This window comes from Odocoileus virginianus, chromosome 1, assembly GCF_023699985.2.
Source record: "Odocoileus virginianus isolate 20LAN1187 ecotype Illinois chromosome 1, Ovbor_1.2, whole genome shotgun sequence".
In the NCBI taxonomy this organism is placed as follows: Eukaryota; Metazoa; Chordata; class Mammalia; order Artiodactyla; family Cervidae; genus Odocoileus; species Odocoileus virginianus.
This window is the reverse complement of record NC_069674.1, coordinates 1,686,039-1,697,908: the sequence shown is the minus strand read 5'-3', so window position 1 is coordinate 1,697,908 and position 11,870 is coordinate 1,686,039. Positions and strand designations below refer to the sequence as shown.

At 51.5% G+C, this 11,870-nt stretch overlaps 1 protein-coding gene across 9 annotated transcripts in view; it reads left to right on the top strand.

Annotated features, from left to right (window-relative positions):
- Positions 1-10,162, top strand: part of RNF32 (ring finger protein 32) — a 35,568-nt gene extending 25,406 nt beyond the window's left edge. For all 9 annotated transcript variants that reach the window (XM_070479656.1, XM_070479954.1, XM_070479696.1 and 6 more), the window contains 2 exons: positions 8,948-9,115; positions 9,742-10,162. In XM_070479656.1, coding sequence (XP_070335757.1) covers positions 8,948-9,115; positions 9,742-9,963 — 390 coding nt within the window. In that variant the 3' untranslated portion in view covers positions 9,964-10,162. The remainder of the gene's footprint in view (positions 1-8,947; positions 9,116-9,741) is intronic.
- The last annotated feature ends 1,708 nt before the right edge of the window (positions 10,163-11,870 follow it).

The window sequence follows — 11,870 nt, the reverse complement described above, 5'->3', positions numbered from 1 at the left end:
AATGCATTATATTATCTCCACCCGAGCTAAAAGTCCGGGCCATTGTTTAGAAAGCGAGGCGAGGGGTCTGTCAGATGCTGCGGTCGACTTTAGGGACAGCCGCTCCCAGCCCCGCCCCGGGAGGGTGCTCTGAGTTTTTTTTTTTTTTCATTCCATCTCACCAAACAGCATAATGGTCTTCACGTTTGCTCAGCCCTTTTGACTTCCTTTATCACACAGAGATGGCAAACATTCTGTTGCTAACTTGAAGTGGCTCCAAGCAGCAAGACGGGAGGACATTAAACCAGTAAAAGCTTATCAACGGACTCATTGATACGCTGTAAATTCCAGGCGTTTCACTTTGCTTTTGAGGGCGGCCGTAAGTCAAACACATTAGTAAGCAATTGCTGACATCAAGATGGATGCTCAAAGGGGCCCCTGGGCAGGCCGAGTTCACCTGGGCACTTCTGTGAGCCCGTCTTTATTCTTTAGCCGGGATGTACTTGTAAATGACCAGTGATTGCTCTTCGTATCAGTTACCTGAATCCGTAACTGTTTATCAAATATATGAAATGTGAGGCTTAGAAAGAGAAATAGAAGAAGATACTCATTTTTAATGGAAAATTTTATGTATTTTCCATGCTTCTATAGAATTAATATTAACCACTAGTTTGAAAACTAGAAGCCGATGGTCTTCATGTGTGTGTGTTCTTGCCTTTCCAACCACTAAAGGCCTCTGACCCACGTGACAGTGAGGGGCTTAACAGGAGCAGAAGGATGCTGCTCAGGCAGGAATCTGACATGTAAGAAATATTTAATAATAGCTACACTTCGGACATGGCCCTGACCCAGCCACAGGATAGTCAGTACCCATTTGCTAGTTTAACTTTTTTTAGGATATTATTCTTGCTAACTTTTCAATACTCGAAGCACAAGAATGAAGCCAGTCACGCCAGCTCACTTTTAGAACTGTGCCATAAGTGCATACTGAAAGATTTTGGGTATGTTTATCAACAAGCTAAAGCCAATGTTATAAGCCAAATACTGAGGCTTTATTGGATCTCGGCACTGGAAGTTTCTTCAGAATCCTCGCACGCGGACAGTGTCCTCTTTTCAGCCCCCAGGAGGAGACCGCCACACTCAGGCAGAAGGCGTACCCTGGGGGCGTGTGGGCCTTCATTCCTCACCTGTTGCAAATTTCAAGGCGACAGTTTTGTTGAATGCCAAGGGCCTCACCAAGATGAAGCGGAGCAGCCGAGAGATAAGAAATACACACAGGAAGAAGGAAGGCGCCCCGGCCGCTGACAAGTATCATCGGAAGGAGCCCAGAGAGCTCTCTGGGCGGCCAGGCCGAGCGCGAGCCGCGCAGGGCCGGAGAAGCGCGGCGGGCAGCGGGCGGAGGGAGCGGGCTGGCTGGGGCAGCGGCCGAGCAGGAAGGCGGCGAGGAGACGCTGCCGAGAGGCCGGAGGAGGAGAGCCGGGGTCAGAGGCGGGGTGCCCGGCGGGCCGCCCCTCCCGCCTTCCTGCTGAGCCCGGCGCCCAGCTGGTCAAGGATCAACGTGGCCCCTCTGCCCGCTGGGCCAGGACCGGCTCCTCCGGGGCCCTCTGGGCTTTCCCCCCTCAGCTGCAAAAGCTAACCGGCAGAGCGAGGGCACAGTGCTTTTTAGCTTAGGTTAAGTAACCTGCATTTTTTCTATTTTTAAAATATTTAATTTTTATTGAAGGATAATTGCCTCACAGAATTTTGCTGTTTTCTGTCACACCTCAACGTGAATCAGCCATAGGTGTACATATATCCCGTCCCTCTTGACCCTCCCTCCTATCCCCTCCCCATCCCACCCCTCTAGGTTGATAGGGAGCCCCTGTTTGAGTTTCCTGAGCCATAGAGCATATCCCCATTGGCTATCTATTTTTACATATGGTAATATAAGTTTCCGTGTCATTCTCTCCACACCTCTCACCCTCTCCTCCCCTCTCCCCATGTCCATAAGTCTATTCTCTGTGTCTGTTTCTCCATTGTTGCCCTGGAAATAAATTCTTCAGTACTATTTTTCTAGATTCTGTATATATGCATTAGAATAAGATATTTATCTTTCTCTTTCTGACTCACTTCACTCTGCAGAATAGGTTCTAGGTCATCCACCTCATTAGAACTGACTCAAATGCGTTCCTTTTTATGACTGAGTAATATTCCATTGTGTACATGTACCACTACTTCTTTATCCATTCATCTGTTGATGGGCATCTAGGTTGCTTCCATGTTCTAGCCATTGTAAATAGTGCTGCAATGAACGACGGGATCCATGTGTCTCTTTCAATTTTGGTTTCCTCAAGGTATATGCCTAGGAGTGGGATTGCTGAGTCATATGGTGGTTTTATTCCTACTTTTTTAAGCAATCTCCGTACCATCTTCCATAGTGGCTGTATCAGTTTACATTCCCACTAACAGTGCAAGAGTGTTCCCTTTTCTCCACACCCTCTCCAGCATTTATTGTTTGTAGACTTTTTGATGATGGCCATTCTGACTGGTGTGACGTGATATCTTACTGTAGTTTTGATTTGCATTTCTCTAATGAGTAATGTTGAGCATCTTTTCATGTGTTTGTTAGCCATCTGCATGTCTTCTTTGGAGAAATGTTTGTTTAGGTCTTTTTCCCACTTTTTGATTGGGTTGTTTTTCTGGTATTGAATTGTATGAGCTGCTTGTATATTTTGGAAATTAATCCTTTGTCAGTTGTTTCATTTGCTGTTATTTTCTCCCATTCTGAGTGTTGTCTTTTCACCTTGCTTATAGTTTCCTTTCCTATGCAAAAGCTTTTAAGTTTAATCAGGTCCCACTTGTCTGCTTTTGTTTTTATTTCCATTACTCTAGGAGGTGGGTCATAGAGGATCTTGCTTTTATTTATGCCATCAAGTGTTCTGCCTCTGTTTTCCTCTCAGAGTTTTATAGTTTCTGGTCTGAAAGAGATGGGAATACCAGACCACCTGACCTGCCTCTTGAGAAACCTATATGCAGGTCAGGAAGCAACAGTTAGAACTGGACATGGAACAACAGACTGGTTCCAAATAGGAAAAGGAGTGTGTCAAGGCTGTATATTGTCACCCTGCTTATTTAACTTATATGCAAAGTACATCATGAGAAACGCTGGGCTGGAGGAAGCACAAGCTGGAATCAAGATTGCCAGGAGAAATATCAATAACCTCAGATATGCAGATGACACCATCCTTATGGCAGAAAGTGAAGAAGAACTAAAGAGCCTCTTGATGAAGGTGAAAGAGGAGAGTGAAAAAGTTGGCTTAAAGCTCAACATTCAGAAAACTAAGATCATGGTATCCGGTCCCATCACCTCATGGCAAATAGATGGGGAAACAGTGGAAACAGTGGCTGACTTTATTTTTCTGGGCTCCAAAATCACTGCAGATGGTGATTGCAGCCATGAAATTAAAAGATGCTTACTCCTTGGAAGGAAAGTTATGACCAACCTAGACAGCATATTGAAAAGCAAAGACATTACTTTGTCAACAAAGTCTGTCTAGTCAAGGCTATGGTTTTTCCAGTGGTCATGTATGGATGTGAGAGTTGGACTATAAAGAAAGTTGAGTGCTGAAGAATTGATGCTTTTGAACTGTGGTGTTGGAGAAGACTCTTGAGAGTCCCTTGGGCTGCAAGGAGATCCAACCAGTCCAATTTAAAGGAGGTCAGTCCTGGGTGTTCATTGGAAGTACTGATGCTGAAGCTGAAACTCCAACACTGGCCACCTGATGCGAAGAGCTGACTCATTGGAAGAGACCCTGATGCTGGGAAAGATTGAGGGCAGAAGGAGAAGGGGATGACAGAGGATGAGATTGTGGGATGGCATCACCAACTCAATGGACATGGGTTTGGGTGAACTCCAGGAGTTGGTGATGGACAGGGAGGCCTGGCGTGCTGCGGTTCATGGGGTCGCAAAGTCGGACATGACTGAGTGACTGAACTGGAACTGGTCTTACATTTAGGTCTTTAATCCATTTTGAGTTTATCATTGTGTATGGTGTTAAGAGGTGTTCTAATTTCATTCTTTTACATGTAGCTGTCCAGTTTTCCCAGCACCATTTATTGAAGAGACTGTCTTTGCCCCATTGTATATTCTTGCTTCCTTTGTCAAAAATAAGGTACCCATAGGTGCATGGATTTATCTCTGGGCTTTCTATCTTGTTCCATTGGTCTATATTTCTGTCTTTGTGCCAGGACCAGACTCTCTTGATGACTGTAGCTTTGTCATATAATCTGAAGTCAGGGAGTTTGTTTCCTCCAGCTCCATTCTTCTTTCTCAGGACTGCTTTGGCTATTCGGGGTCTTTAGTGTTTCCATATGAATTGTGAAACTTTTTGCTCTAGTTCTGTGAAAAATGCCACTGGTAATTTGATAGGGATAGCAATGAATTTGTGGATTGAGCTTGGTAGTATAGTCATTTTCACAATATTGATTCTTCCTACCCAGGAACATGGAATATCTCTCCATCTGTTTATGTTTCTTTGATTTCTTTCATTAGTGTCTTACAATTTTCTGTGTACAGTTCTTTTGTCTCCTTAGGTAAGTTTATTCCTAGATATGTAATTCTTTTTGTTGCAGTGGTGAATGGGATTGATTCATTAATTTCTCTTTCTGATTTTTCATTGTTAGTATATAGAAATGCAAGGGATTTTTGTGTATTGATTTTGTATCCTGCACCTTTGCTAAACTCACTGATTAGTTCTAGTCAAATTCATTTTTTAACTAGAGAAAAACTGCTTTACAATGTCGTGTTGGTTTCTGCCGTCCAATGATGCCAACCAGCCACAATTACACAGAGACACTGTCCCTCATAAGCCCCTCTCCCCTCCGGGTGTCACAGAGCCCGGCGGGGCTCCCTGTGCTAGACGGCAGCCTCTCACCAGGTCTCTGTGTTCATCTGCATTTTAAGTTTCCGCCGACCCCTGCAGATAAAGGGATGGCTGTTTTTCTCATTTGTGAAATGCTTCCTATTCAGGCTGAGGAAGGAATTGTGCCCATTAACAAGTGTGAGAGCGATGTCAGGCGAGCCATGCACCCGCGTCCACACTGACCCTGCCCTCCGCGCCCAGAACTGGGTTCCAGCTGGGGGGCTGTGCCACAGACCCGGCGTCACGGGGAGCGCCCCCCGGCCAGGTGCCTCCCCCCAGGCCCACGGCTACCTCTGGGCGCGTCCCGCCTTCCTGGAGGGGAGACACAATGCATCAGGTATTTTGTTGGAAACATCACCAGTGTCCACCAGTTGTGTCCTGGAGAAAAGCCTGGAGAGGTGAAGGGTGGGAGTGACTTTGGCTGTCCCAGAGCTGCATCCCCAAAGCCGCCACGGCCATTTCTTCAGCAGGCGCTTCTCCAGCGCCTTGGGGCCCGCGCGCAGAGCGGCTCGCAGACAGACACACAGACAGGGGCACACGGGGGACAGCCCCTAGCCGGCAGAGAGGGTGGAGGCGGCGCCACCGCAGTGCTGGAGGCAGGCGGGGGGCACCGAGGACGTCCTCACGGGCCCCTGGGACCAGCGTGCACGGCTGTTCCGGACACACCGGCTCTGTTTGCGTCTCAAGCCGTGAGAGCTCACACGCCACGAGGACAGGTGTGGGTTCTAGACGTCCCCCGGACATGTGTGTAGGAGCCGTGACACAGACGTCTCGGCACACACGCGTGATAATACACACACACATGTAAGAACATAGAAACGCCCGTGGCCTCCACACTTACCCTGCCGTTCCCTGAGGTGACCCTCGGAAGCTCAGGAAGGTACTGCACTCTTGAAGCTGGTGGTCACATCTCAGGGAAGGGAAGGGAGAGCCACTCAGTCCTGTCCAACTCTTTGCGACCCCGTGGACCATACTGTCCGTGGAATTCTCCAGGCCAGAATATTGGAGTGCGTAGCCATGCCCTTCCCCAGGGGATCTTCCCAACCGAGGGATCAAACCCAGGTCTCCAGCATTGCAGGCGGGTTCTTTACCAGCTGAGCCACAAGGGAAGCCCAAGAATATTGGAGTGGGGATCCTACCCCTTCTCCAGGAGATCTTCCTGACCCAGGAATTGAACTGGGGTCTCCTGCATTGCAGGTGGATTCTTTATCAGCTGAGCTACGAGGGAAGCCCCACGTCTCAGGGAGTGAAGACTAAATCCGTGTTAAACAAGTTTGAATCCTAAACCTTAAGCCGGCAGCTTCTACGAGAGCAGTTCCCGTCGCCAGTGAGCGTCAGCCCCCTTGCCTCGGGGGCTGTTGGATCGCTGACGGCTGCCTCCAGCAGAAGTGGCTGGCCCCAGAGGGCTGGGGCGGCGGGAGTCGGCACTGCTAGCAGCTCCCTGGAGAGGCAGATGCTGCTGGTGCCACAACCTCCCCTGGAAGACTGCGGTGCCCCCACCCCAGCAGTGGGACACCCTGGCACTGCTGTCCCTGCAAGCTGCACTTCTGAGAACTAATGTGAGAGCGAACCTCGGGATCACAGAGACTGTGTGAGGTCTGCACTGGCGGGGGCTAATTCTGGAGGAAGAAACGATCTCACCTTTCAGGTCTATACGGGGAATCTCTCACACTGCACGAAAAGGCAGCTTAGAGAAAACCTAACCTATAAAACATCACTGGAAGGCAGCTGTGTATGTATTTCCAAGGAATCCTTCCTTTTATAAAGTATAGGGACCTCTTCTACTTTTAATAATAGAGATTATCAGGCATTTGAAAGGCTAAGGAACAGAGACAATGAAGCCTTGCCAGTTGGAGCCCATGCACTTGGATCCAGCTGCCAGCTGGATAATTAGTCGGCAAGAAATGGAACTGGACTCCAAAATGGAAAAGCATCTTTGTCCAGGCCTCAGACACGGCTGAGAAACCAGTGCCTACTAGACCCCAAGACGCAGGCGCCTGGATTCAAACCCCGTGGGCCGCCAGCCGCTTCACAGGCGGCCTTCCCCTGACACCCGGGGCCCAGCCTGTAAGCCCCGGGGACCAAGGCCAGGGAGGGTCACTCCCCACAGCCCTGCGCCCATCCTGCCCAGGCTCGAGGCTTCTTGCGGAATGGATGGGAGGTGGAAGGAGCCCCCGGGTCCACGAAGGCACCTTCTGATGGAGGTGATGGACACAGACACTGCGTAAAAACACACGCACGGACACGCTGCACACACGCGGTGTCCCGTAGGCTGGAATACTTGACTCTGGGGACATCCTCTGGGCCCGTGGAGAATGTGTTCCGCACATCACACATCTAAAGGACCACAAGGCCGAACTGTCTCGAGGAAGGAGGACATAGCTCATGCTGCTTTGCAGTGAGCCAGCGTTAGCCCTCAGTGCTGAGAAAAGGTGCAGACAAGGGGACTGCACGCCTGAGTCCACGCACCTCCCACGTGACCTCGGCCCGTAGCATTTTACAAACTGCATATGCCAAATGCGCCCTGCAAACGCGTGCGCTCATCTCAGCGACCCTGGTTTGCTCAGAGCTGTCGCCCTCAGCAGACGACAGTATTCCAGGACGCAGCCCACCATGATTCCCATTACCTCCTTTGCCCTGAGAGCAGAGTGCTTTTCTAGATCTCTTTGTACCAAATGCAGACCTTTATAAAGAGGACCGAGCCTGGGGGAATATTCAGTCAGTGCAGTGCAGTTCAGTTGCTCAGTCGTGTCTGACTCTTTGTGACCCCATGAATCGCAGCACGCCAGGCCTCCGTGTCCATCACCAACTACCGGAGTTTACTCAAACTCATGTCCATCGAGTCGGTGATGCCATCCAGCCATCTCACCCTCCGTCATCCCCTTCTCCTCCTGCCCCCAATCCCTCCCAGCATCAGGGTCTTTCCCAATGAGTCAACTCTTCGCATGAGGTGGCCAAAGTACTGGAGTTTCAGCTTCAGCATCAGTCCTTCCAGTGAACACCCAAGACTGATTTCATTCAGGATGGACTGGTTGGATCTCCTTGCAGTCCAAGGGACTCTCAAGAGTCTTCTCCAATACCACAGTTCAAAAGCATCAATTCTTCAGTGCTCAGCTTTCTTCACAGTCCAACTCTCACATCCATATATGACCACTGGAAAAACCATAGCCTTGACCAGATGGACCTTTGTTGGCAAAGTAATATCTCTGCTTTTTAATCTGCTATCTAGATTGGTCATAACTTTCCTTCCAAGGAGTAAGCGTCTTTTAATTTCATGGCTGCAATCACCATCTGCAGTGATTTTGGAGCCCAGAAAAATAAAGTCTGACACTGCTTCCACTGTTTCCCCATCTATTTCCCATGAAGTGATGGAATGTTAGAGACTGTATTTGAGGACAGTGCCTTCAAAGCAAAACAAAAGTTTGTGATAAACTGTGATAAGCCACCTCCATATTTAGGCTAGCAGTGAAATTGGGATTGTTAGGTTAAGTCCTAAAAATGTGTTCTGTAGCATGGAGACACACGATCGTCCATAAACTGATTACCTCAGCTTATTTTTTTTTTAGCTCTTTAGGCAACAAGGGTGGATTCAAAATGAGGATTTTAGAGCTCAGTGAGAAAGGCAGGATGAGTAACCAACTCAAAAGGGAGGAGATGGTCTTTCTCTTAGATTCCCTTTTTGGAAATGTTCACGCTGAAAGGATGGTTCCTGACCTGCAGCCGCGGGGGATGATGCCGCGGAGCCTGGGGACGTGCCGTGCCGGGCGTCCCTCGTGACGGCCTGGCGTGGGCTGGGGGGCGGCACTGCCCAGGGGCCGGGCCTGTGAGGCTCTGGGGGCGCTGCCGGCACAGGATGACCGTCTGACCCACTGTGCCCGGCTCTGGTCCCTCCTCCTCTCCACTCCTCACCAGTGTGCCCCCTGCCACCAAGCAAGGCTTGCCAGCAGGTGCCCCCTCCTGAAACCTCCGCCCAGGCCCTCTGGGCTGGCGAGTGCACGGGCAGCCGGGGGAGGCAGCGGGGACCCGGGGCGCTGCCCGGCGCAGCTCACAGCGGGCGCGGCACTCAGTTCACAGAGATCAGCCAGCGCCTGCTCTGCTCCTACCACACTGACATCGACGCGCTCCTCTGCGAGGTGGACCACTGCCTGGCCGTCAACCGCGGCGTCCTGCAGCAGCTGGAGGAGCGGTGTGGCCGCCAGCTCTCGGAAGAGGAGTGGGGCGAGATCCAGACCCAGGTAGGCGCGGCCAGCCTGCCGGGGGCGGAGGGCCGGGCACTGCGGAGAGGGGTCTGGCATGTGTGTCTGCCCCCAGGGGGCCCCGGGACCCTCCTCGCCCACTCTGGGGTGAGGTCAAGGGCCCTGGGTGAGAGATTCCGCTTTGATGACGGCGTCTAGGGAGCAGTGAAAACGCCCAGGGCCAAGGCCTCCCCACGTGCCCCCCCCCACCCCCTCCCGCGCTTCCTGCCAGTCACAGCCTGCCCGCCCCTCCCATCTGAGGACAGAGACTCCAAACCCAACAGAGGAAACGCTTACTTAGAAATCACAAAAATGGTAAAACGCATAAAGAAGTTTAGCGGCTACATAGTGTCAGAAACTGCTTAGTTAAAAGAAAGTCTGTCACTAAGAGTCAGCCTTGTATAAACTGTGTTTAGAGGTGGGTTACCCCACGTGGGTTGCAGCCCCTTCCATTCATCACAGGAATAACAGAGCACACACATAATTAGCGCTGTTTTAACCCAGGACGAAACGTCTCCGTGTTTACAAGACCCACGTCCGTGGGGCCCCGGTTCTCACTTGAACTGGGGACACCGCCCGCCGCGGCGTGACCCGCACGTGTGACCGCCCGCCCCGCTGTATTGCAGGCCCTGCACCGGGAGGCCCCCGACTGCCCCATCTGCCTCACCGCGCTGGCCACTGGCGGCCCTGCGCCCGCGCCGCGGGAGACGGTCCTGCTGTCCTGCTCACACATGTTCCACCACGCGTGTCTGCGCGCCCTGGAGGAGTTCTCCCTGGGGGAGAGCACGCCTTTCCACGCGTGTCCTCTCTGCCGCTCCTGCTATCAAAAGAGAGTTCTTGAATGTTGAGTTCACAGGAAAAAAATTATATAATTCGGGGGGGGGGGGGGTAAGTGTTAACCTTATTGTTGGTAGCTGTACGTTAGGAAAGCTGACAATATTTTGAAAGCTGACAAACTCATCAAATTCTCGTCTTTATAAAGAGAAAACTTCAAATTCATGAGTTGAGTCAGCTGAAGTGAGGAACGGATTAAAAACTTCTATCTCAGAGGCTCTACAGTTCGCTGATTAGCTCGGCTTCCGGTTGGTTGGCTGGGCTGCTCCTGAGAGTGGAGTGACCCCCTCCCTACCATTCCCCGGGCGGTGCTGACGGCTCCTGAGTAGAGTGACCCCCTCCCTACCATTCCCCGGGCGGTGCTGACGGCTCCTGAGAGTAGTGACCCCCTCCCTTCCATTCCCCGGGCGGTGCTGACGGCTCCTGAGTAGAGTGACCCCCTCCCTACCATTCCCCGGGCGGTGCTGACGGCTCCTGAGTAGAGTGACCCCCTCCCTTCCATTCCCCGGGCGGTGCTGACGGCTCCTGAGAGTAGTGACCCCCTCCCTACCATTCCCCGGGCGGTGCTGACGGCTCCTGAGAGTGGAGTGACCCCCTCCCTTCCATTCCCCCGGCGGTGCTGATGGCACTGGCGGGCCTGCCGGGGATGCTACAGCACACCGTCTCCCCAGGCCCGCCCTACAGCTGCAGCTCGTGGCCGACCTCAGATGGAACCCAAACCTCTTAGAGCATCCAAGGGCCTCTGCCACTTATCTCTGTGGGATAAGTTACTGTTAACTCCAGCACTTTGAATACATAAACCCAAGATATAAAAATAAGATATTCAGTGGTTTCAACATCAGTTCAATCACTCAGTCATGTCTGACTCTTTGCAACCCCTTGGACTGCAGCACACCAGGCTTCCCTGTCCTTCACCTTCTCCCGAGCTTGCTCAAACTCATGTCCTTTGAGTCAGTGATGCCATCCAACCATCTCGTCCTCTGTCGTCCCCTTCTCCTCCTGTCTTCAATCTTTCCCAGCATCAGGGTCTTTTCCAGTGAGTCCGTTCTTCACACCAGGTGGCCAAAGTATTGGAGCTTCAGCTGCAGCTTAGCCCTTCCAATGAACACCCAGGACTGATCTCCTTTAGGATGGGCTGGTTGGATCTCCTTGCTCTTCAAGGGACTCTCAAGAGTCTTCTCCAACACCACAGTTCAAAAGCATCAATTCTTTGTCGCTCAGCTTTCCTTATAGTCCAACTCTCACATCCATACATGACCACTGGAAAAACCATAGCCTTGACTAGATGGACCTTTGTTGGCAAAGTAATGTCTCTGCTTTTTAATATGCTGTCTAGGTTGGTCAGGGCTTTTCTGATGTTTCAACATCAGAAAACAGCACATCAAGTATTAATAACTCAGAGCCACATGTTCATGGCTCACATGTAAAGAAATCCACGGAATCTTCCTGGGAGCCTGGTCATTCGCAAGCACTGACCACGGGGTCGTGGCGAGGTGCCCCAGCTTCTGTGAGAGAAGAGGCCCCAGATGTTAGGGGCGGGCAAAGCGGCCTGCTTCTCAGAACTCGCCCGCCCGGCAGCAGCAGGCGAGGGGCTGAGGAGCTGCCTTCAGCGGCTCCCGGCTCCCGGCCCCTCTGCCTGGAGTCTCCAGTGAACCCTCCTCACCTGTGCTAAGGAAGAGCAGGTAGACTTTTAATTAAAAAAAATCTCTCTACTTCTTTATTTGGGTCTTAATTGTGGCCTGCAGGATCTTCATCACGGTGCCAGGGCCCCACTGCTTGTGGGATCTTAGTTCCCAGACCAGGGATCGAACGTGCATCCCCTGCATTGGAAGGCGGGTTCCTACCCCCTGGGCCATAGGGACGTCCTGCAGGCAGGCTTTGTGGCCACCCTGGGGCCACTGGCAGGTGAGTGCAGCCACAA